This window comes from Malaclemys terrapin, chromosome 12 (assembly GCF_027887155.1).
Source record: "Malaclemys terrapin pileata isolate rMalTer1 chromosome 12, rMalTer1.hap1, whole genome shotgun sequence".
NCBI classification, from domain to species: Eukaryota; Metazoa; Chordata; order Testudines; family Emydidae; genus Malaclemys; species Malaclemys terrapin.
Window position 1 is genome coordinate 40,809,671 of NC_071516.1, and position 26,615 is coordinate 40,836,285.

The 26,615-nt window shown below is 41.2% G+C and overlaps 1 protein-coding gene and 1 pseudogene across 1 annotated transcript; both read left to right on the forward strand.

Annotated features, from left to right (window-relative positions):
- The first annotated feature begins 12,885 nt into the window (after positions 1-12,885).
- Positions 12,886-13,833, forward strand: LOC128846693 (olfactory receptor 4D9-like; annotated as a pseudogene).
- A 7,933-nt stretch (positions 13,834-21,766) lies between these two features.
- Positions 21,767-23,163, forward strand: LOC128846028 (olfactory receptor 6B1-like). Its single transcript, XM_054045114.1, is given in 2 exon segments — positions 21,767-21,770; positions 22,175-23,163. Coding segments are annotated over 2 exon segments (993 nt in total).
- The last annotated feature ends 3,452 nt before the right edge of the window (positions 23,164-26,615 follow it).

The following is a 26,615-nucleotide window of genomic DNA, read 5'->3' on the forward strand; positions in this document are numbered from 1 at the left end:
GGTTGCCTGCCATATTTACTAGTCTTTCTACACATCAGGATGGTTTGTTCCTGCAACCTCAATAAGGATTCTTTAAAATACAGCCAGGTCTCCTGGATTGCTTTCCCCTTCATAAAAAGAAGAACAGGAGTACTTGTGGCACCTTAGAGACTAACAAATTTATTAGAGCATAAGCTTTCGTGGACTACAGCCCACTTCTTCTTCATCCGAAGAAGTGGGCTGTAGTCCACGAAAGCTTATGCTCTAATAAATTTGTTAGTCTCTAAGGTGCCACAAGTACTCCTGTTCTTCTTTTTGCGGATACAGACTAACACGGCTGCTACTCTGAAACCTTTCCCCTTCATGTTATTCTCCCAGGGGATCCTTCCCATCAGTTCCCTGAGGGAGTCAAAGTCTGCTTTTCTGAAGTCCAGGGTCTGTATTCTGTTGCTCTCTTTTCTTCCTTGTGTCAGGATCCTGAACTCGACTATCTAATGGTCACTGCCTCCCAGGTTCCCATCCACTTTTGCTTCCCCTACTAGTTTTTCTCTGTTTGTGAGTAGCAGGTCAAGAAAAGCTTTGCCCCTAGTTGGTTCCTCCAGCACTTGCACCAGGAAATTGTCCCCTACACTTTCCAAAAACTTCCTGGATTGTCTGTGCACTGCTATATTGCTCTCCTAGCAGATATTGGGGTGATTGAAGTCCTCCATGAGAACTAGGGCCTGTGATCTGGTAACTTCTGTTAGTTGCCGGAAGAAAACCTCATCCACCTCATCCCCCTGCTCTGGTGGTCTATAGCAGACTCCCACTATGACATCACCCTTGTTGCTCACACTTCTCAACTTTATCCAGAGACACTCAGGTTTTTCTGCAGTTTCATACTGGAGCTCTGAGCAGTGATCCTGCTCTCTTATATCCAAACTCCCCCACCTTTTCTGTCCTGTCTGTCTTTCCTGAACAGTTTATATCCATCCATGATAGTTCTCCAGTCATGTGATGCCACCAAGTCTCTGTTATTCCAATCACATCATAATTCCTTGACTGTGCCAGGACTTTCAGTGCTCCCTGCTTGTTTCCCAGGCTTCTTGCAAAGTGTATAGGCACTTAAGATAACTTGCTGATCATCCTGCTTTCTCAGTATGAGGCAGGAGTCCTCCCCTCTTGTGCTCTCCTGCTCATGCTTCCTCCTGGTATCCCACTTCCCTGCTTACCTCAAGGCTTTGGTTTCCTTCCCCGGTGAACCTATTTAAAGCCCTCCATAGTATGCCCATATCTTGAGTACTGGGTGCAGATCTGATCACCCAATCTAAACAAAAATACTGAAATTGGAAAAGGTTCAGAGAAAGGCAACAAAAATAATGAGTGTCTGAGGAGAAATTAATAAGACTGGGACTTTTCCACTTGGAATAGAGATGACTAAGGTAGGATATGATAGAGATCCATAAAATCATGACTGGGAAAATGTTATATACTCCTTCTCAGTCCTCACTAATTAGGGGTCACCAAGTGAAATTAGTATGCAGCAGGTTTAAAACAAACAAAAGGAAATACTTCTTTACATGATGCACAGTCAACCTGTGGAACTCTTTTCCAGAAGATGTTGTGAAGGACAAGACTATACCAGGGTTCACAAAAGAACTAGTTAAGTTCCTGGAGGATAGGTCCATCAATGGCTATTAGCCAGGATGGGCAGGGATGGTGTCCCTAGCCTCTGTTTGCCAGAAGCTGGGAATGGGTGATGGATCACTTGATGATTACCTTTTCTGTTCATTCTCTCTGAGGCACCTGGCATTGGTCACTGTCCGAAGACAGGATACTAGCATAGATAGACCTTTGGTCCGACACAGTAAATTGGTTTGATTCTGTGCAAAATGTCACAATCTCACAAAGATCTGGCCTTCCTTCAGTCACTCATATTCAAAAGTGACATTACATGCTGTTCAGTCACATCGCCAGGACAGGCAAAAATATCCCAGCACACTGTGCTCTCAAACTCTCCATTAGTGCATGAAGAGGAGCATGTCCTGATCTTCCTGGGCCTCCCAAGGGTTCACCCCAAATTTGTAAGATTTGTAAGACTGAGCCACATCTGTGGACTTCAATAGATGATGACTGGTGTAATGCCATAACCAGCGGTCACCCTGGCTAGTGCAAGAGTTCTCAGTAGACCTTACATGTTTGATGATGATAGTGAGATTTTCAAAGTGGACCAAGGGAGTTAGGCACACATTTCCAGTTGAAAGGCAATGGGATTTGGGCCTCTTTGGAAATTCTAACCTATTTGGATAACAACAGCATGCTGTTCCTTTAGTTTAAATAAAAATGTATAAGAGGCACAAAGTCACCTGTTTCATGGCATAAGCCATTCAGCAGTCAATGGGGGTCAAAGAAAAAATTCCTTTTTGACAGATTATTCCACTGCTGCCCACTGTCAGAGACAAAAACTGGACCAGATGGTCCACTGTTATTACCCAGTTAGATAATCCCTATGATCAATCACAAGCAGATTTTAATTAATTAAATTCACAGTGAATATTGCACCCAGATCTATTTCAATTCAGTCAATTTAATTTAATTGCTTATTACAGAAGCTGGTGACAAATGAGAATTATATTTTTTGTGGGATTATATTTCTGTATCATTGTTTTCTTTTCATTGAAATATTCCCTGATATTTTTGAGGGGGAGGGATTGGGGAAAAAATGAAACTAGAAACTGAAAAGCTTTTGGCATTTGAAAAACATTTATAGTTAATTGTTATTTTTTTTGGTAAATATTTTCAAATTTTGGTGAAAAGATTTCTGCTTTTGAAAACTTTTTATTACTGAATTTTGTTACAAAAGAGTCCCACCAAAATACAAAACAAAAACCCAACAAAAAGAACAACAAAACAAACAACGCCCACCCACCCCCAGGAAAATTAAATCCAAAATGATATTTTTTCTGCACTCCAAGTTATTTTAGTGAAAAGCAATTATTCATTAAAATTCCATTTTGATAGAAAGAAAGTTTGACCATCTTAACTGATTTGTGGGTTATCCACAAAATTGTAATATGATCCCCATTTCACAGTTGACAAGTGAGGAATGCTGAGATGAAGTGACTGAACAAAGGGTATGTCTACACTACGAAATTAGGTCGATTTAATAGAAGTCGATTTTTTAGAAATCTATTTGATACTGTTGATTCTGTGTGTCCCCACTAAGCGCATTAAGTCGGCGGTGTGCGTCCACAGTACCGAAGCTAGTGTTGACTTTTGAAGCATTGCACTGTGGTAACTATCCAACAGTTCCCACAGTCTCTGCTGCCCATTGGAATTCTGGGTTGAGCTCCCAATGTCTGATGGGGCAAAAACATTGTCACGGGTGGTTCTGGGTACATGTCGTCAGGCCCCCCTCCTTCCCTCCCTCTGTGAAAGTAATGGCAAAAATAGTTTGTCACCTTTTTTCCTGGGTTATCCGTGCAGACGACATACCATGGCAAGCATGGAGCCCACTCAGCTCACTGTCATCGTATGTCTCCTGGGTGCTGTTGGCAGACTTGGTACTGCAGTACTACACAGCAGCATCCCCTTGCCTTGCCTTGCCTTGCAGATGGCAGATGGTGCAATACGACTGCTAGCTGTCGTTGTCATCCTGTGGGTGCTCCTGGCCAACCTCTGTTAGGTTGGTTGGGGGTGCCTGGGCAGACTTGGGTACTCCTGGCCAGCCTCGGTGATGTTGGTAAGGAGCGCCTGGATAAAAATGGGAATGACTCCAGGTCATTCTCTTCTTTAAGTTTCGTCTAATGGTGATTCAGTCCTGCCTGGAATATCATGCCGGCTGGAGGCTTCTGCCTCAGGCTGCTCTCCCAGTCCTGCACACTGCATGGTTGCACTTTCCCAAGCCTACCCCTTGCTCCCATGGCTCATGAAGCCTGGACAGTCATAAGGAGCAGTTCATATATAGGCTGAGCAAGTGCATAATGGTGGTAGAATGTGCCTTTGGATGTTTATAAACTCGCTGGCGTAGTTTACTGATTCAGTTAGACCTCAGCGAAACCAATATTCCCATCATTATTACTGCTTGCTGTGTGCTCCACAATATCTGTGAGAGTAAGGGGGAGACATTTATGGCGGGGTGGGAGGTTGAGGCAAATCGCCTGGCCGCTGATTACGTGCAGCCAGACACCAGGGCAGTTGGAAGAGCACAGCAGGGTGCACTGTGCATCAGAGAAGCTTTGAAAACCAGTTTAATGATTGGCCAGGCTACGGTGTGAAAGTTCTGTTTGTTTCTCCTTGATGAAAACCCGCCCACTTGGTTCACTCTACTTCCCTGTAAGCCAACCGCCCTCCCCCCCTTTGATCTCCACTTGCAGAGGCAATAAAGTCATTGTTGTTTCAAATTCATGCATTCTTTATTAATTCATCACAAAAATGGGGGGATAACTGCCAAGGTAGCCTGGGAGGAGGGAAACACAGTGGTGGGGTAGTTGTAGGGGCACCCCCTAGAATGGCATGCAGCTCATCACAGAAGTGGTTCAATGGGGCTCTGACCCAGAGCGGCTGTTTGCCTCTCTGGTTCTTTGGTAGGATTCACGCAGCACTGCTGCGGGTCCCTGTTATAACCTCTGTCCTTCATGCCCTTGGAGATTTTTTCAAATATTCCATGCATCTGACGAAGTGGGTATTCACCCACGAAAGCTTATGCTCCAATACATCTGTTAGTCTTTAAGGTGCCACAGGACTCTTTGTTGCTTTTAATAATGATAATGACCTCCTTTGTAAGGTGCCTGGAGATCTACAGATATAAAGCACTATAAAGAGCTAGTTATTATTTAAATTGAAAAAGATCTTTATTTTGTTTCCCAGGAAAGGAACCAAAGTTCACATTTCAATTTGAATTTGGTATTTTAAAAAAAATGAAATGAAAACTAAATTAATACCAGTGAAATCTGAACTTTCATATTTTTTGCTTTAGAAATTTAACCATGATTTTTTTTCTAAAACACCCAAATATTTCATTGACATGTTTTATCCTGGTTATGTGGCACCTAAGGCATGTTGTGCATACACTCAGAAGAAGATTGGGAAAAAATGAGTTTTCAACAGCCCTAGAGATTTTCAAAAATGCTAGTGGAAGTTCATTAACCAAAATTCCTTGGCAGCTTTGAATATTTCACTCTAGATGCATACCTGGAAATCTCAATGGGTTCTCCATTTTCCAGTGCAGGTGTTTAAAGCTCAGCACCAGACTCCATCAGCACTGAAGTACAGTGACTTGATTTTTCAAAGCTGTTGATCAGATGCTATTCAAGCGGAAGTAAATCAGCCTAAATACTTGCTCTTTTGGCAGACACTACAAGGGCTCAAAGACAATCATCATGTTAAGGTGGGTTACAGGTGTTCGGTACCTCGATATCAAGTTCATGAATTAGGAATCTGGATCCCCTAAATTGGTGGTTCTCAAACTTTGTATTGCAACTCCCCTGCCATCTAATGAGAATGTAGCTGGGACCTCCATCCAATTTAACATCTGTGACCCATTTGATGGGAACCCCTGGACTCTAAGAATCTCCACCTAAGCATATTCCCTGCAAATCCACATTCTTCCCAAACCTGCAACTCGGGGCCCCATCACAAAACTGGTGACTGCGATAGGTGTGCACCATCAGAGCTGAAGGAAAGTGAGTGGAGACAGTGGTTAGCAAGGGGCTTGTTTGGTTGTGTAGACCACTCCTGTTGACTCCCAATTTTCCCCAGAATTGTGGATTACCACTGGTGAAGCTTATAAGTTCTCCTGAAGCAGAGACACTCACGATCGGGACTGAGGATACAGTTGTATAATTTAATAAATTAATTCTCAAGCTAATGATATTGTTAAGGTGGAGTTAATATTCATTTAATATCAGTAATGTACTGGTTTTACACCATAATTATTGTTATCACAGTTCCCTCTGCAAGCATACCTTTAGGTTGATAAATGGAGAAGAAGAACATCATCAACCCAGTGACAGAATTTGTCCTCTTGGGCCTCACCCAGAGTCCTGAGCTGCAGCAATTGCTCTTTGTTGTTTTATTAATTATCTACGTGAACACCTGGCTGGGAAACTTCACCATCATCACCACCGTGATCACCGACCACCAGCTCCATACCCCCATGTACTTCCTGCTGACCAGCTTGGCTTTCCTAGATGTCATTGATGTATCAGTAAATGCTGCTATATTGCTCTCAGGTCTCTTCTCACAGCGTAAAACCATCTAGTTCAATGAGTGCCCTAATTTCAACTAATGAGGAATCCATGAAAATCAATATATTATCCAAAAAAAGTATCATAACTAATGTACTGATTGTAGTGAAGAAATTACTATAACATGCTACAATAGATGAATAGGAACTTTCTTTCCCTTATGCCTTATTTTTTATGCTTTATACGTATATACCATCTATGTGCATTGGTCATATAACTTCTTATCAGAATAGCTTAATAATGTTGAGACTTTACTTTTACAAGGGTTTTTTTTGTAATTTTCTTACATTATATTTCTATTTCTATCTCTGATGCCACATGTTAAACTAAACTCACTTTGGTAGCTGTTTCTGCTAATCCTGATAAAAATGCCCCGTTATAAACAAAGGAAGAAAATATTTTTATTGGATTTTCTTAGCATCTCATTTTCTCTGATAATATATAAATAGTATTAAAAATGCTTTCATATGCTTTCCAGATTTACATTTTCAAGAAAAAAAGAGCAAGTAACTTTCCTAAATATATTTAGTTTATATTTTTCTTCATTTACTCCTTTTTTTCTAAGAAAGAAAGTTACATATTGCCCCTCTGTTTTGAAATTTGAGAATAAGAGATAAACACGGTTTATTTTCAAAAAAATTCCAAATGAAAATATTTGTGTAATTTTTTTAAAGAATATTTTGATTCTTCTTTTCTTTCCAAGCATGTTCTATATTTTCAAAGTTCAAGTACTAAAGAGACAGCTCTACACTGAAGCATATTTAGGTAACAATAAGCACTATTTCCTGAACAGATCTGCACTGCATGTGTATCAGAATTGGATTTTCAGATCCAAAAATTAATTATAACTATTTATACCCCTGTAAGTCCTCTTAACACAGTACTGCTCTGAGAGAATAACTACAGCCTATTTCTGTCAGTAATATCTTTTAAAAACCCACTTTCCATGACTTTCAAATAAATTACACACATATGTATATAATGGATCAAGTGAACAGGAATGTAAAAAAACAAAGGAAGTATAGTCAGCAGAGGTAAGTGGGGACAGAGAGTGAAGGGGAATGGACTGCACAGAGTCACTGAGGGCAGAGGCTGAAGGGGAAGAGGATTCCCAGTGTTTAATAAGGGCCAAGTGCTATAAGGACACTTCACTCTCTTTCCCTTGTCAAATGACCATGAATTGTATGCAAGGGAGTTTAAGCTGTCTGTCCAGAGGATGAAAATATCATTGATGTATCCCAGGTATATCATTAGTTTTATGATGCATTTGTCCAGAAATTCTTCTTCAATGTGGCCCTATTGTTATCATGAATGGCTATGAATTGCCACTACAAATTGCACTATATTCTCTGGCCTGAGTGATAGTGAGTATTACTCTTCTGCATGAGCACCCTGGATAATTTCTACTGCAATGTCCAACAAGTTATCAATCTGGCCTGCACCGACTTCTACTTGGTCAGGCTGCTGAAGGTCTCCTACTCTAGGATGCTTTTCAATGAAATCTTCACCCTCTTGCTCATTTCATAAACCACCATGTTAGTTAAAATAGCAACACACTTCATACAAGGGAAGCCAAGGCTCTGTCCACCTGCAGATCCAAGTTCTATGTTTACAATTCCTACCTTGGATTGTCAACTACGCTTGGCCCTTCCAGAAGTTCCCTGAAGATAAGTTGGTTTTAGGCATTTACATCATAATCACTCCAATGCTGAGCCAATCATTGACACGCTGAGAAATGCCCAGATGAAGAAGGTCATCAGGAGACTGGGAAGCAGAATGCTGTTCTTAGGGAGGAAACCATAATAACATAATTTATTTTTGAATGATCTTTTTGGTTTTGTAATTATTACTGTACATAAACTTTCCATCAGAGTATCAGTAAATCTCATTTATAACTATTTATTAATTTAAAAATGTACTGGGGGTCAACCTCTTCTTATGATGTTTATACTGAAAATGGTCAAATTCCAAACATGGAAATAATTAATCACATACTCTGCTTGCCACTGATTAGGGATCTCTGATATTTTTTTCCATTGGAGGGACTCCCGGTACTTAATTTCTCCATGCTACTAATGTTGGTGTGCCTCTCTCTCTCTCTCTCCAAACATGAACTATCACAGGTCTGGCTAATAGCAATAATTGTGTAATCAATGGGTCCTTCCCTAAGTAAGTCACTAACTTTGGACTATAACTATGTTTTCCGCAGGTGGTCTAATTTTAGGAGTCTTGAAAAATCATTCTATTTTCCTCTAAAATATTGTCCCATTGATGTCCTATCATCTTGGAGAGACAAGGTGGGTAAACTAATATTTTTTAAGGGACCACATTTTGTTGGTGAAAGAGATAAACATTCCAACTACACAGAGTTCTTCTTCAGGTCTGTGTAGTTTTAAAGCTTTTCTCTTTTGCTAACAGTACTTGGACCAATAAAAATTATTACCTCCCCAAGCTTCTTTCTTTCATATCCTGGTCCCAGCAGAGCTACAGTGAAATTGCAAACTATTTTCTTAGGGCATTCCCAGCATAGATGAAGGAAGGCTACTATTCCTCCACATCTTCTTGAGCTTTTATGACTCCCTTTCTTATATATTTTCCTTAGCTTAGGTTCAGTGAGGTACCACTGATAAAGTATTTTTTGTTAAAAAATTTCCTTAATGATTACACAGACAGATGTGTTTTTAACCTGCCTCCAGATGTTTTCAACATGGTTTCAAATGATATCTGCTTATAGCTTCTTTTCCCATTTTCCATAAATGTTATCTTGTCTTCCTAGTGCATCGGTAACAATTCATCATACCAGAGGTTTCACATTCCATAGCTTCTGCAGGCTGAACTCTTTGCACACACCAAGGACTCCTTGCATTTTCCCCATAATCTCCCTGTTTGTAAGCTTCCCATATCCCTCTATTTTAGGCTCTCCCTGCAGCTCCCTGCAAACCTCTCCCACCAAATGTTCTGTGTGCCCCCCGTACCTCCTCCTCCCATACTTGGGTGCTGCTTCCTCTCCCCCATTCTCAGCATGTGCGCACCCCATTCCCATCTTTCCCCCACATTGTATCTCCCCTAGTTATTTGTCTCCTTTCTCTCTGGGTAGGAAGTCTGGCAGTGTGCCAAGATGGTGGATGGGCAGAGATGAGTTGGAGTATTGTTGTGATGGAAGACCCTGAAATCTTGGAATTGACCAGAGACAGCATTCAAAAGTTATCTCATTACAGACAGACAGAGAAATTGTGATGAGTTTAAGGTAAGGTCTTGGAAAGCTCGGCCAACCACAGGGAATTCAGGCTCTTTGAGGTCTCCTTTCCCTTAATTACTGATTCCATCATTGTTAACAGTCTGTTAAAACCTGGACTTCCCAGACCTCACACTGGAATGTAAAGCTTTTAGTTGCCTTTTCCCCCACCCTGACATAAAAAGTTGTTCTAGCCATGTTGATCCCTGGATCTGAGAAAAGCAAGGTAGGAGATCTCAAAAACCTGTCTCATCCACCAGTATTAACTGGTCCAATAAAATATATATTACCTATGTTGGCTTTTGCACACAATGTGTTTAGCTGGTCAGAATTTTTTAAAAAAAATTAAAATAGCATTTCATTTAATGTTGAAAAACATAAAATTTTGCATATTTTTGCAAACAAAAATTAGAAAATGGAAAAATAATCATATTTTTGTGTGTATGTTTTCTCCACCACTACCCTAGTTTTTCTACTTTCCCCACCTTTTATTAGGAAACATACAAACAATTAATTAATTAATAATTAATTGTCGTTGTTATTATTATTATTAAACATCTGACTATTTATAGTTAAAATGTTCATGAAAATGTTCAAAAATTGAAAAATAAGTTCTTTTCAGAAATGTAAATATTAAAATTATTTTAATTATTTCAAAAATCATTATAAAATATGCTTTCTTTACTGACCAATTCTATTTTTATAACAGTTAAGTAGTTAAAATGTGGTTCAGGTCTGAAAAGGAGAGATTAAATACGGCCTCTTCCTACTCAACACACAGAGCTACTAAGTATGTGTAGCCAAGCCAGATTTTCAGGGAGAAATATAAATAAATAAATAAATAAAAGGTAAATACTGTTACTCCTGCAAGACCTGATCAGTCACCACAGATCTGTGACAGTGGCTGGCTGCAATATCATGTCACTTTTCAGAGCTAATTTCTCATCAACATCTCCTTTGCAAAACCACTGAAAGCAGCAGGAGGGTCACCGAAGGCAGGGTGTGAAGGAGAGAGGGCTAAAATTTGTGTTTGCTCACAGTTTGTTGCTGGTGATTATGAGAGAATATGAGACACAGCTTCACTCTCAGGCTATGTCTATCCCAGTAAACCAACCAAGTTATGCTACTCCAGCTACGTGAATACCATAACTGAAGTTGACATAGTTTAGGTCAACTTACTGCAGTGTCTACACTGAGCTGCATCCATGGGAGATACTCTCCTGTTGACTTATCTTACACTTCTCATTCCTGGTAGAGTACTGGAGTTGGCCAGAGAGCACTTTGCCATTAATTTAGCGGGTCTTCACCATACCCACTAAATCAACCCCCTTGCATCGATCGCAGCAGCGTCGATCCTGTGGTAGAGTAGACATAGCCTCAACTCCCCAGCTGAGGTCACAGAACACGTAGGTGGGGAAATAAAGTTTAATTTGTAAACTGATGCAGTTTCTGGAGGGTCACAACACTGTCCTTTTTACAGATACATTTCGACAAGTTCATAGAATATCAGGGTTGGAAGGGACCTCAGGAGGTCATCTAGTCCAACCCCCTGCTCAAAGCAGGACCAATCCCCAATTTTTGCCCCAGATCCGTAAATGGCCCCCTCAAGGATTAAAGTCACAACCCTGAGTTTAGCAGACCAATGCTCAAACCACTGAGCTCTCCCTCTCCCCAAGTTGTTTAGTAGAGCTCAGAAACTGTCCTCAAAGTTTGGTATTTTCAAAGGAGTCTGATGGATTACAATATTTGACCTAAAAAAGCCAATAATCATAATAATAATCATAGGTTTATGTGGCTAATCTTAGCATGTAACCACACTGAACCACTTCAGGAATTTATTAATGAATCCCCTTGTGGCAGACTCCTGCAATCTCCAAAGAGGCAGCTCTCTTGATCCTGCCCAGCAAAGCTGAGGGGGATTTCAGAAAGTCTTTGATCCTAGTGCCAGCCTTAGTGCAGGGGTCAGATATTATATAAGAAGATATCTGGGGCTGTCTCATGTCCACTTCCCCTGCCTATCAGCACAGCAGCCATCAGCTCTGAGATGTTACTTCCCCAGAGCTTGCTCATTCCTTTGGAGGCCACTCGCTCTGTGATCATACTGGGTGAGTTATTGACTCTTGGTTCATAAAATGTGTAATGTGGTACTAGGAATGGGCATTGTTATTGAAGGGGGGATGCTCAGAGACCATGGTGAGAAGAAAGGAGAGGTCTGGTTGGGGAGAAAACACTGAGTACTTATATCATCTTTTATTCATAAAGGTTTTCAGATATTGCCTCAGGCTTTCACACTCCTGCAAAGTGGGGAATTATCAGTCACCCCATTTCAGAGATGGGGAAAAGAGACAGGGAGGTTTTACTTTTGAGAAGATCTAGAGGGTTCAGGCATCCAACTTGCAGTTATGTTCCATGGGAATTGGACACCCAACTGTCTTCCTCTGTCTTGAAAATCCAGGGTCTGATTTTCCCATGGTCCACGGCAGGGCAGAAATGGAACCCATCACCCAGCAGTCTTTGGCAATAAACATCAACAGATTGGGGATGGAAAAATTCAGCTTTTTGGGGTTTTTTTAGGTTTCATCAGAAAATTTCAGTTAAAATGATTTTTCCCCTGGAATTTTAATAAAAAATCTTTTCTGTCAAAAAACAGGTTTTGTTAGAGTCACAATATTTGATGGGAATATGGCACTTTTAATGAAAATTTGTGATTTTCAATGAGAAAATTTCAAACTAAAATAAAACATTTTCATTTGGGTGTCTGCAGTGTTGTTGTAGCCAGTTTGGTCACAGGACATGAGAGAAATAAGGTGGAAAGTTTTTATTGGACCAACTTCTGTTGGTGAAAGGCATAAGCTCTGTGGAGCTTGAAATATTCTGTATTTCATCAACCAAATTTGGTCCAAAAACAAGGGAAAATAAAATACGTCTCTTATTTCATTGGATTAATTTCTTAATCTTCATACAATAAATTTGGGAGAAAAAGTTATTTTTTTCACTCTATCTCATACTTTTCAAATTTCATTTTCACAATTTTATAGTAGAAAAGTAAAGCAGTGAGAGACAAGGAGGAAAGGTATTGAAAATCCAAAAGCTGAACACTGAACACCAACATCTGGCAGGTCTGTTGCACCAGGACTGTGGGAGGGTGAAAGGGTGTTGTGGTGGGCAGGGGGCTCTTTTGGTGTGTAAACTACTCCACTTCCCTCCCAGGGCCCCTGGATGGAAGATCACCATGGATGGGATGACTCGGGTTTGCTGAATCAGGGTTTTTTCTTAAGTGCGGCTGAGGACATTGTGTTCATAGAGATAAACAAGAAAAGTCCCAAGCAAAGTGTGTTTCCTAATGTGGATAAAAATAGATTTAATATCAGTAGCCTAAAGGGGGGATAGAAAAATGTCATGATTATTATTCTTTCTGTTTAATGTATATTTTAAGGACACCAAATGGATCAGCAGAACCTTACCACAACAGTGACTGAATTTGTTCTCTTGGGCCTCACTCAGAATCATCAGCTGAAGTATTTTCTCTAAATGTTCTTCTTCCTAGTCTATGTGATCACCTGGCTGGGGAACTTCACTATCGTCATCACAGTGATTGCCGACGACCGACTCCACACCCCCATGTACTTCCTGCTGGCCAACTTGGCTTTCATGGATGTCAGTGATTCATCAGTCAGTGCTCCCAACTTGCTGTCTGTTCTCCTCTCCAAGTATAAAACCATCTCATTCAATGACTGCATTCTCCAGATGTTCTTCTTCCACTTCATCGGGGGTGCAATGTTTCTTTTTCTTGCAGGGATGGCGATCAATCAGTACGTGGCTATCTGTAAACCTCTGAGATATTTGATTATCATGAACCAGGGAGTGTGTGTGGGGCTAGTGGCACTGGCATGGCTGGGTGGATTTGTTCACTCTGCTGTTCAAATTGGACTGCTCCTCCAGTTGCCATTCTGTGGGCCAAATGTCCTGGACAATTTCTACTGTGATGTCCCACAAGTCATCAAACTGGCCTGCACTGACACCCACTTGGTTGAACTGCAGATGGTCTTCAATGATGGAGTGCTTCTCATAATACTATTCATCTTTTTGCTAATTTCCTACGCTGTCATCTTAGTCAAGATCAGGACACATGTCATGGAAGGGAAATGCAAGGCTCTGTCCACATGTGGAACCCAGATTATCGTGGTGTGTTTACTATTCATACCCAGCACCTTCATCTATGCTCGGCCCTTCAAGAAGTTCCCCCTGGACAAGGCGGCCTCAGTCTTTTTCACTGTAATCTCCCAAATGCTGAACCCAATGATCTACACACTGAGAAATGCAGAGATGAAAAAGGCCATCAGGAGACTAGTGAGCAGAATGCTGTTCTCACAGAGGAAAACAAAGACATAATTTATTTTTGAATGATCATTTCTTTTGTAAAATAGACCTTAACACCTATGTGCCATGTGAAATGTGTATCCCATCAAAGAGATTACAAAGGGCACACTCATGACAAGTTGTGTTTATGAATAAATAACAGCCTAAGGGCCACAATCTCCATTGAAGTCTATGGGGTTAACTTGTTTAAGTCAGGGTAGCTACCCTGGAGTTCATGTACCTCAACTGGTGTAAATCAACATAACTTAATTGGAATTGATGGACCATATCCCCAGCTCTTTTGAAGCTGTGTAGATCCAATGGAGCCAGTGGGTCAGATCCCCAGCTGGTTTAAGTCTTTATAAATCCATTGGCATCAGTGGCTGAGGAGAAAACTGACATTTTCAAATATGTTGAAAAAAATTGTGTCATAAATAATTGGCATGAGAATTATTTGTATTGAGTGTTATGGTAGATGATATGGGTATTCTAACATTCTATGGCTTATAACTTATATTTTTTACTTATATTATATTACTTATATCTTTTTAACTTATATTTATTTGCAGCTTATTTGTACTTTTCATGTGCCTAGTTAGCAGTTTGAGTTACTATTTATTTATTTTCACAGAGGATTATAGTTAATTCTTTTTGACTATATTTCCATTTCTATTTGTGTCTCTATAGGTTAAACTGAAGTTGTCTTTGGTTGCCTTTTCCCCTAATCCTGACATAAAATATGTATATATATGGAGCTAGTCAATGTTTCTCTGATGGAATTTTTGTTATTGTTGTTGTTAAAAAGTGGGATTTTCATGAAATTTAAAATTAAAGTGAAAATATTATCGCACATTTTTCAAAAAATTTTGGGGGAGAGGGAGGAAGGCAGAAAGTAATGCATTTATTTACTCTCTGGGGCTTACTTTTGTTCCCCCTTTTCTCCTCCTCTGTTAACATTTTGCTTAGAAAATTGGAAGAAAAGAAAAAAGGTAAAAAAAGGGAAGAAGTAGGAAAAAACTAAAACCTCCAAATCTAGCCATATTAGATAAAAATGCCATTCACATTGATTTTAAAATACAAGTTAGTTTCAAAACCTTTGCAATTAATTTTTTTTTGAAATTGTTCAATAATTTTGTGAAATATTCTTTTCTTTTCCAATCAGCTTTATATTTATAACTTTTAAGCATTTCAATTCCTGATCTGCTGTGAAATCTAGTTGAGTACAAATGCTTCTTCTTACCCAACAGATCTGCTAGCCAGGTGCATCACAGTCACATTGCCATGGCGAAAATTAATTTTAATTACCTTTCCTCCTGCTAGCCCTGCTGAGCCAACAGAGCTGTGGGACAGAGGATGGCTGTTATTTGCAGCAGGAAGAGCAAGAGAACTGTGAAATCAATGACTCCTGTGCAAAAGCATGGATGCTAGTAGGAGGGCGCAGGAATAGCTGAGGGCAGGATCATAAGGAATGGTATTGAACATGGGTCACTGAGGGCAGGGTGTGTAGAGGAGGGGGTTGCAGATGGGTCACTGGGGACAGGATATGAAGGGGAGGAGGATGCTCAGGAGTCACTGAGGCAGTGCTACATTGATGGAGACCATCTAGGTAAACAAAGAAAGGAAGAAGGAGGAAGGAAAACAGGGATACTTTCATGTCCGTGGGGTCACCAGACTTGGGTTGTGCTGGGGAAAATGGAAATCAATTCCAAAATCAAGATTTGCTGTAAATGAGATGCTCCTAACCCAGCAGGTTAGAATTCTATTCAATTCTATTTGATTCTATAACAAACTAGAAAAGAGGAGTCTAGTCTATTTTGTTCTATTTTATTTTAGGCCTACGGTCCATAATTTTTAAGGTATTTAGGGGCCTAGTGGCATTTTCAATAGCATCCTTTGCAATCAATGGGTTTTAAGCACTCAGATGCTTTTTAAAGTCCCACTAGGTGCCTAAATAGCTTTAAAAATCTGGTTCTAATTCTCCAAGGCCCCTGCTGCTGCCTGCACACATCCAGGCATGTCTGTCATTGAGTGAACAGTTCAGCCTACACACGCAGCAATGTCTATTAGTGATCCCATCCCAGTTGTTCCTGACCTGTCTGGGACATCAGTGAGAAGACCATGCTAGTGCATATTCTTATCCCTGGCCTCTCACTGACACATTATGTTCTCTTGCTCCTGTTAAACTGGAATATTGAAATTCATGGACTCTGACTGTTTATTGGCTGCTGAGTCCAAAAGGAGACCAATTTTGACCTTTCAGTCAGAGCTCACCAGAAGGACACCAGGATCTTAATCCATGCTCTTGGCTAAACTATGTTCTAGTGAACATTAGCGATTTGACACCACCCCTCTTTCTTGTTTCAGCCACTACATCCCACTCCTCAGATATTATACATGGGGAAGGCTTCTGGGAAGGTGTCATTTTTGGAACCAGGTCCTCTTCCCCAGCAGGTCCTGACCAGTGAACATCTCTGAAATGTGACTTCCCCGGCTGTCCTAAATCATTTTGCGGAAGCCAACTCTGAGATCACCAATAGCATAAATTGTGTGATGTAATGACCTTTATTGCAGAAAATCTGCAATGTACTACTAGTTATAGGCATTGTTATTGCAGGTGGAAGGGCAGCTTTTCAAATATGGGCTTGCATTTTTAGAGGAGCTTATGTGAACTAGAAGGAGAATAGTGAACGTACCCGTTATATTAAATCTGAGACAGTTGTGAGATTAGCTCTGTCTGCCCAAGCTTCTCCTATGGCAGTGGCTCTAAGCTGCTTTGAACTGAAACAAAATTAAAAAAAAAACATTTTCTCTGGAGCAGGTTGGAGCTGGGAAATAAAAAATGGAAAAAGACCCTGGGAAGTGCCCTGATCTGTGCATATAACCTGAGTGAGATTCCCTGCTCCTAACTCCCTTATTCTCCTTTGACAGTCCCAGCCTGGGAGGAGATGTGAGTTATCCAGGGTCCCCAAAAGATGTCTGTGGCAGGGCAGAAACTGAACTCAAATCCCTAGAATCCATGGTCAGAACTATACTCACAAAGTCATCCTCTCTCACTGTGCACAGCTACATGGTCCTGTCCTGTAAGGATCAGATGTTTAGGACTGGCTGACATCCTTTAGAAAGAAAAAAAGTCATACAGAAAAATAAGCTTTCCTGAAAACCCACGTTTTGGGTAGGAAAATGTCTTTGGTCATTTTGTTAAAAAGTTGAATAGGAAGTTTTATTTCTTAATATTTCAAATGTTAAAAAGTAAGAGGAAGAGTTCACCACCCACTCACACACCATTTTTTCACATATTTTATACCATCCCCGTTTATTTAATTCAGAGGAGGTAAATTTTAAACAAGGAGGAATAAAATGAGGGCACGGGGAGATTGAAAGTAGCATAGCCATGCAGATCTACCACTGGTTTGGAACTCAGAAAATCTGGGATCTATTCCTAGCTCTGCCAATGGCCTTCAAGTGACATTGGGTAAGTCATGTTCACTTTGTGTGCCTCAGTTTCCTTATCTGTAAAACATAGTTAAAACAGTGACTTCCTCTGTAAGGTCCTTTGAGCTATATGGATTAAAAGTGCTTAGGTTCATTAAAACTGGCAAAAATAGTTCAAAGTTTAAATGAAAACCTGAATTTGAACAACAGTAAGATGCAACCTTACATTTTCTTTGCTTTAGAAATCTTGCCATCATTTTGTTAAAAAAACAATCAAATACTTATCTGAAGTGTTTTGTCGAGGAAAAATGAGCTTTTAATCAAATCAACAAATCATAGACATATAGGGCTGAGAGGGATTTTTGAGAAGTCATCAAGTCCAGCCCCCTGCACTGAGGTAGGACCAAGAGAACCTAGACCGTCCCTGATGGCTGTTTGTCCACAATTCAAGAAGGAAGTTGACAGGTTGGAGAAGGTTCACACAAAGAGCCATGAAAAAGATTAAAGGATTGGAAAACATGGTTTGTAGGACAGACTAAAGGGGCTCGATCTATTTAGCTTACCAAAGAGAAGGTTAAGAGGTGACTCGATCACAGTCTAAAGTACCTACATGGGGAACAAATGTTTAACAATGGGTTCTTCAATCTAGCAGAGAAAGGTATCACACAAGCCAATGGCTGGAAAGTGAAGCTAGACAAATTCAGACTGGAAATAAGGTATAGATTTTTAACACTGAGAGTAATTAAACATTGAAAAATGTGTGTGTTTCCCGGACTCTTTTCTTGAAAATATTTCACACCATTGAACCCTCAAATTTTCTTCAAAAAATAAATTTTGAGAAAAAAAATAAATTTTGAGTTTTTCAACAAATACATTTTGAGAGAAAATGTTCCACTGGCCCTAATGTTCTTGTAGCTAAAGTACAGCCTGTGATTGTCTGTAGAGCTGGATTCTGCTCCTGCTTGGGCATCAGATTTACTGTGCTACTGTGACTAAGTAACCGTACTGTCCTGTGCCTCAGTTACCCCATCTCCAAAGTGGAGATAACCACACAGGATTGTCACATGGGAATGTGGTGCTGTGAGGACTGTAGCTGGAACTGTAGTGATGAGCAACCTAGAAATACCTAGCAAAATTTCCTCTTTGACCCAGTCAAGCCATCTGGACCCTATAGCATTTGCACTCAGGTTGGAAGCAACCTTCATTACATGTTCACAGTCTCTGGCAATGTACCGGAGAAGTTTTACCCATTACTCCTTCAGTAATAGTCAATGCATAGGAGAAGGCAGCTCAATAATTTTACTCAAACATCCTCAATGTCTGAGCAGAGCGGTCTTCTCGGATTGATGGAATTTGTCATTGATCCTTTTAATCCTCTAGGTGAAATCCGCAAAGTCCAGAAGTGGCAGGAATTCCTTCACAGCCCAGGAACTCAGGGAGGTTACTTATCAGGCCTATACTCCCTCACAGCTGTTATGATCAAATTATAATGACACAGGACAAAACAGAGGTCTGAATGGCACTCACAAGTTATGATGAGCACACCCCTGGCATAGCTGCTCTCTCATTAACAGTAAAAGAAACCAACCAGACAGAAAGAACCAAGGAAATCTCCCATCCAGAAAAGAGGGGAGAAGGCTAGGGTTAATGGGAGTTGGTCATCTAACCCACTTAGGCCCTTTGAGAAACACAGGCCACAAAATCACTTTCAAGTACAAGCACATTAATTTGTTTAAATATAGATTTAAGAATCATTCATCCTGGAATTTCAAACAATATCCAAACACACAGAGATGTATCTGCTTCATTGCAGAAATGATATTGATATCATATGTTGCAACGTCGGACCAGGGGTCCTTCTGATGCCAACTGGCAGAGGACATACGGGGTGCATAAGGATGCCCTGGGTCTGGTATTTTCATTCTCATTCACCAGAGTGTGTAATGAAAGCTGGCACCACACTGGTGCTCTTAATCATTGCGAGAAGTCTCCTGCCTCTCTTCTCAGGCCATTATGCAAGTAGGACTTTGGATCAAGCTATAGCACCTTGTTCCTTACCAGGCATGAATAACAAGAGATGTAGGTAAACAAGGAAAGTAGGGTTAGGCCCCCAGGACTTTACTGCTTGTAGTGTTGAGCTACTTATTGCTTCTGAGTTACCAGAGCACCTCATATTAAGCCAACAACTAACTGTTTAGGATACCTGGGAACTTTCCATGTGGCCATGGTGTTCCATCTCGGTATTATCAAAAAGAAGACTGAGAGGAGACTTGATTATAGTGTAAAAATACCTTCATGAGGAGAAATTGCCTAGTACTCAAGTGCACTTTTAATCTACCAGGACCAGAACTAATGGCTGGAAGCTGAAGCCAGACAAATGTAAATTAGAAATAGGGCACAGATGTGTCACCGTTAGGGTCTAAAGGGGTATGCTGGCCTTACACTGGCTGGAAAGAGGTTAATGATGGTCTGTGCTCTCAGTCAGCCCTACCCTTTTATACGTATGAGAGGTATCAAAGCCTGGAGGGAGGAATTAAAAGAGGAAAATCCCAATAGAGTAGGGGCTGAGGAGGAGAAGGAATGGAACTCCAGTGCTAGCACCTTGAAGGAAGGCCTGGCTGGGGCCAGAGAAAACCTATAGATTTCATGGAGGAAGGCTCATCTTGGGCTAGGGGCTATCTTGAAACTGCTAGATGCCAGAGCTTCCCTGGAGCAGATAGGCCCAGCATGGAACACTTATATTTTTTTTGTTCACCATAACTTATCCTCTTTACTTCTGGGATCTGTGGAGGAGTGAGCCTGAGAAGGGGTTGTAAGGAAAGCAAAAGGACAGGCCAAGGTAGGAATTAGCTCTTTGAGGAAGAAGTGGGAATCAATAGACAGGCCAATGGGGTTGTGGGTGTGTGTGAAATTGTATATATTCCTGAGTTCTCCAGTTTGGAGGCAGAACACCTTTTTCCCGTGCCCCCCACCCAACTATGACCATGCTGGAAGGCCAATAAAGCCGAAAGTGAGGGTGAAGAACCAGCATTCATCTGCTGAACTGATGTTGAACTGGACTCGGTTTACTCCACAAAGGGTGGCAATAGATGCAATCCAGATAGAGGGCTGAGTCACAAGAAATAGACCACAGCATGGCTGGAGTTACAGTCGGCAGGGGGCCGCAGAAAAGAAGACCCTTCTACGCCATCCCCAGACATGAGGAAGCATGCCAGCCAGGGTGTCACTCCTCAAGAGAAGATGACTAACCATTGGAACAAGCTACCAAGGGAAGTTATGGATTCTCCATCTTTGACTCAAGTCTGGATGTTTTTCTGAAAGATAGTTTAACCAAACACAAGTTACTGGGTTCAATACATGGGGAATTTTGTGAAATATAATATCCTGTTTTATACAATATATCAAAATAAATGATTCAATGATGATCTGTGAATCTATGAACCCTCTTCTAAAGCAGTTGTTACTTGCCACTTTAGAGCCAGGAGACTGAACAAGGTGGATGACTGGCCTCCTCTACAGTGTTAAATCCCATTTTCCTTAGACGTCGTAAAAGGAAACATCTCTTTTGACACTAGACATTTTCCTGTCTCTATAACTTTCTCATTGAGGTTAGGAGTTCACCTATTAAGCTCATTAATAAGTTCTAAAAATAAATGTATTATGAACTCGTTGAAAATTTCCATTTGTAGAAGTTTCCAGGGAGATGTTTCTCTCTCAGATAATGAATGAGAGGAGGCATTCACTTTCTGGTATCAGGTAAAAGCCGGCTGTGTAAGGCAGGAAAATAGAGATTGAGTCCTCTTCAGCACTCTCAGGTCTCATTATAGAGATCCATGAAAAAGATGGAGACAGGACATAGACTCTAGATCCTGTATTCTGATATATGAAAGGCTGCATGAAGAAGTCACATCAGCGATTCTAGCTCTTGTTGTACCTATTTTGGAGGAAGCACAACCTTTCTCATCAGATTCACAGAAGGTAAAGGATAATGTATATTCTCATGCCCAATCCCTTCTGTCCAGTACATATTTTTCCTGTACACAACAGGATGTACTAGGGTTTGGTGAAAGTTTTCCGTCAAAACTCTTCATGTTGGGAAACTGGGTTTTCATCTAAAGAAAAATGTTTATAGAAAGTTTCTGCTTTCCTTCAAAATTTTTCACTGAAAATTCAAAAACCTAAAACCCATCAATTTTTTCCTTTTTTTTCTCTGAAAAAATCAAATTTTGGCTTTAAATTTGGGAGTTTATAGATGCTTTTGGTTTTGGGATTTTTGACATTTTAATTAAAAGTCAAATCTATCCAGGTTGGAAAAATAAGATCCTAAATATAACTCTAGAATCTACTGTCCTGAATGACAGATAACAGAGACAGTGTCTTTATGTGAGACCCATCCAGACTAGATAGGTTTAGATGTATGTAGAAAACTTGGGTTTATAAAGAATCAGGCCTAGTCACAGCTCGGATGGCTCATAATTTCTGATGATTTATTGGAATTTGAGCTGCTCCTCCTCTAGTGATCTACACTGCGACCATGGGTGGGAACATCCTCATTGCTGTGTTAGTTGTGGCTGATCATCACCTTCACACCCCCATGTACTTCTTCTTGGGGAACTTGTCCTGCTTGGAGAACTGCTCTTTCACATATAGTGGCACACCCACATCAGTGTGCCACTATATGTCAAAGAACATATTATTATTATTCAAGCATGCAACGTCTATCCATAGAAAGTCTATGTAACACTTTGATTCATTTAATATTTTAACTCCATTTGATTCTTTCACATATAGTGGCACACCCTCATCAGTGCAACCTGCTCTGTCATTCTTATCTATTTTGTACCCTTTTATTACGGTGTCCCATTGATTTTCATTGTTCCACCAAGTTTCTGTGACACCTATTATATGATCTCCAAAATAAGAAGTAAACAACAAATATGAGGTGAGATAGAAACCACGGCAGATGCAGAACAGGGAAATCAAACATCCATTACGGGATTCCTCCTCCTGGGCTTTGGGAATCTCCATGAACTGCGAATTCTTCTCTTCCTGCTCATTCTAGTGATCTACATTGTGACCATGGGTGTGAACATTCTCATTGTTGTGTTAGTTGTGGCTGATCATCACCTTCATACCCTCATGTACTTCTTCCTGAGGAACTTGCCCTTCTTGGAGACCTGCTACACCTCCACCATCCTGCCAAGGATGCTGGACAGTCTCTTGACTGGAGACAGAACCATTTCATTTGCTGAATGCCTCCTACAATTTGATATATTTGGTTCTCTGTTAGCTACTGAATGTTGTCTTTTATTAGCGATGTCTTATGATTGGTATTTAGCAATATGTAAACCACTGCCTTATGCAGCCTGTATGAATAATGGATTTTCCTTCTAGCTAGCAGCTGGGTCTTAGTTAAGTGGCTTTGTCACCAGCACCGTCACAGCATGTTGGATATCACAAATGATTTTCTGTGGTCCCAATAAAATTGACCATTTCTTTTGTGATTACACCCCGTTGATCAAACTGTCCTGCAGCCAGATGGTTCTTGTGGCCTTCCTTCTCACCTCCATAATTACCCTGCCCCCATTTCTATTAACCCTCACAACTTACGTTTGTATCATCACAACCATCCTGAGAATCCCTTCCAGCAGTGGGAGGCGAAAGGCCTTTTCCACCTGCTCCTCTCACCTCATCCTGGTGACAATTTTCTATGGAACCCTGATCATTGTCTACATGCTCCCAGATACTGCTACACTGCGAGACCTGAACAAAGTGTTCTCTGTCTTCTACACTGCCCTGACTCCCCTGGCCAACCCCCTCATCTACAGCCTGAGAAACAAGGAGGTCAAGGAGGCCCTGAAAAAAGCTCTAAGTAAGACTATGACTTTTATAACCAATCACAAACTAGGCATTTACTCTAAGTTGTATTAAAATATGTATAGTAGGAGCTCATCATGTGGTGTAATGTAGCAAGCCACAGAGCATGTGGGCATCTTTAATTATTAGGGCTGTTCCAATACCAACAATGAGACCCCAGGTGTGAGGAAGGGCCCATTTATAAATAAGAACTGCAGTGCCATGTATTCTCTGACTCTCACAGTAGACTGGATGGACCCTAGACCTGCATGGGGCTACAGTGAGGTGCAATTGCTGCACTGCAAGACAGTCAGAACACATCCAGGACATACTGAACTCAACTCCACTGCTAGACTTAAGGGGTTTATTAATGACGAAGTTTGTTACAGTGCAGGGTGTCTACATGCGTTATTCGTTCTTTGCTGTGTTGTTGTAGCTGCATTTGTCCCAGGATATTAAAGAGACAAGGTGGGTGAGGTAATATCTTTTATTGGAACAACTTCTGCTGGAGAAACAGGCAAGTTTGGAGCTTACAGAGGGCTCTTCTTCAGGTCGGAGGAAGGTTCTCAAAGAGTCACAGCTAAATATAAGTGTGGAACAGATAAAGAGTTAGCACATGTTGCAAGAGACCGTTCATGGTGAGCTGAGCAGTGAACACCTCTGCAGTCATAGGACAAAGGAGGGTTAGTTGGTTAAAGATCATTGCAATGAGCCATAAATCCAGTGTCTTTATTAAATCCATGATTTTTGCTTTTTATCAGTTATGAATTTAAGTATCATTAAACAATTACAATCCATATTCTCTGGGGACTGAATGAAAGTTTTCCCAATCCTCTTCTTATTGTTCTTCAAACAACTCCCCAACCCCACCAAGCTCATATTCAGAAGCAAGCTGCCCACAGACTAGGACCCACCATCTCAAAGCGGCACCAGCCCCCTGCCATAAGAACAGATGCAAAACCTGCAAGACGTATCTCCTCTGCTATGATGGTTAATATCCCCACAATTCACCTTTCAAGATTCATGGGCCTGAGGCATGCCTATCCCTACATGTGGTGTACCTCATCTAGTTGGCAGTCTCAGAGCAAGTGCAAAAGTGCATGAAATGACAGGGAGAGGAGAACATTTCTCATAACTTTTAGCCCTCTGCTTAGGGCAGTCAGTGTATGGGAGACCCCAGTTTAATTTCCTTCTCTGCCTTAGAAGAAGGGATTTGAACATTGGGTTCATTGAGTCTGGAGAAGAGAAGACTGAAGGGGGATATGATAACAGTTTTCAATTGCTAAAAGGTTATTACAACAAGGAAGGAGAAAAAATGTTCTCCTTAATCACTGAGGATGGGAGAAGAAGTAATGGGCTTAAATTGCAGCAAGAGCAGTTTAGGTTGTGTAATAAGAGGAATGTAGTAAGAGTAGAAAGAGGGCCTGAAACCTAAGCCCATGAATCAGAGGCCGGGTATGAGGCCTGAGGCCTTGGCTAAAGTAGTCAAAACTCTGCTGATATAAAGCAAAGTTAAGTTGTGAGCAAGAGGCAGGCCCTGCTCTCAGAATTTGGCAAGCATAGGGATGATATTGCAAAACCACATATTACCTTAGAGGTCCTAGGCAGAAAGAATTCATGCAAGCACATTCCAGAAGGGTAGTAACAGAACATCCCGATACCCAATATGGTACAAACACATTCCCCAAAGATAACAGGAACACCCTGACCCATCTTAAGGATGTCAGGATGACAGCATGATGAATAGAGATGTTTTGATCAAACGTACAGGTACAAGGCAATGGGTGGCACCTGATACATCAGAGGTGATACGTAACTTGTTTCTATCAGTGTATAAAATGAAGACTCAAAGGGAGCGTCTTTGGCCAGACGAAGGGTGAATGGAAAGTCCCGCCATTCACTGAGCTGCATCCATTGTCACAGGCATACATGTGCTAGTATAACTGTAGATATTGATCCGGGGAGTGAGGATCGTGCTTCATTGACAATAAACCTGGCTGGGTGCCTTCATATCTAAACGGATCAGGTGGACATTGGACGGTTTGCTTGAGATCTGCTGTGCAAGCTGTCTGCACACAGCTGGGATGGCCACAGGGAGAACGCACAAATGCAGCACATTAGAAAATTCTTCCTAACTGTCAGGGTAGTTAAGCACTGGAATAACGTGCCTAGGGAGGTTGTGGAATCTCTGTCATTGGAGATTATTAAGAGCAGGTTAGACAAGCACCTGTTAGGGATGGTCTAGCTAATCCTTATTTCTGCTATGAATGCAGGGGACTGGACTAGATGACCTCTCAAGGTCCCTTCCATTCCTACTATTCTGTGATTTTAACTGTCTGTTCTCATCCTCCCATTCTGATTAGCAAAACTGCAAACGTGTAGCTATTTGGTCTTGCCATTCAGAGTCCTAAAAATTATTCTTAGCTATGTGGTATTTGGTTTTCAGCTAACAGTGACTGGACACACAGCTGACTGCTGTAATGTCAAGTTTTATTCTCCCATAACAGGTTTAGGCCTCTTCTGAGCACAACTATTCAATTCGGCCCTGCAAGCGAGTGCAGCAGAGGAATGGCTGTCTTCTCCCACTTCGTGAATTGTGCTGATGTGTCAAGAAGTTAATAAGTGTCTGGACACCAGTGTGTTCAATTCCCTTTTCTGCCTGATGAGAAGGGATTTGCCCATGGGTGTCCCACCTCTCTGTGGGGTGTTCGAACCACTGTACTATGGACTCATTCTCACTCTCCTTGTTGCTCAGTTTATGTTTAATTATCTCAGACAAAGTGGAACAGCTTCAACAGGAGAGATTTTCAGCCTACAATATATCATAGCCCCGTGGATAGGGCACTCACCTATTGGGTTAGAAACCCAAGCCGCAATACCATCCACCCATGACACAGGGAGTGGAATTGAACTCAGGTTTCTGACATCACAAATGAGTGCTCTAACCACCTGGATAAAGGTTATAAGTGAGACCTCACTTGCCCCCCAACCATTAAGTGCCACTTTAGGTGTTGCTCCTAGCCCTTCTACTAGTTTGAGCCCCACAGGCTAAGTAGTTGGTGCAACATCTAATCTTAGGACCCCATTGGGGCCTATGTATGTGAGAGGCACTGAGGCACCTAGACCAAAGTTTCTGTGCACATGCTGACTGGCAGGAACTAAGTGTCTTAGGGACCTGGATGTTGGAATATCAGGTGCCTGCAGATTTTAAAGTTCCCTTGGGTTAAGCTTCACCTATTGAAGTCCCGAGACATCCACATCTGAAAGCCCACCTACATCTGAAATCCCCTCCCTCAGCCTAAGGGGAGGAATTACTGAACCCAGGGCTCAAGCAATTCTGGGGACAATTAATGAGAAAACAGGGACACTAGTGAGGGTTATAGGTTAATAATCAGGGATTCAGAGGGGGACACTGAGCAAAAAAACCCAGAGAGTGCCCACTTCTCCTCAAAGGTATCTAGGGAGCCAGCGGATGCGCCTGAGAGGAACTCTGCCCAGATACGTGAGCCAAGGGAGGAGCGGAAATA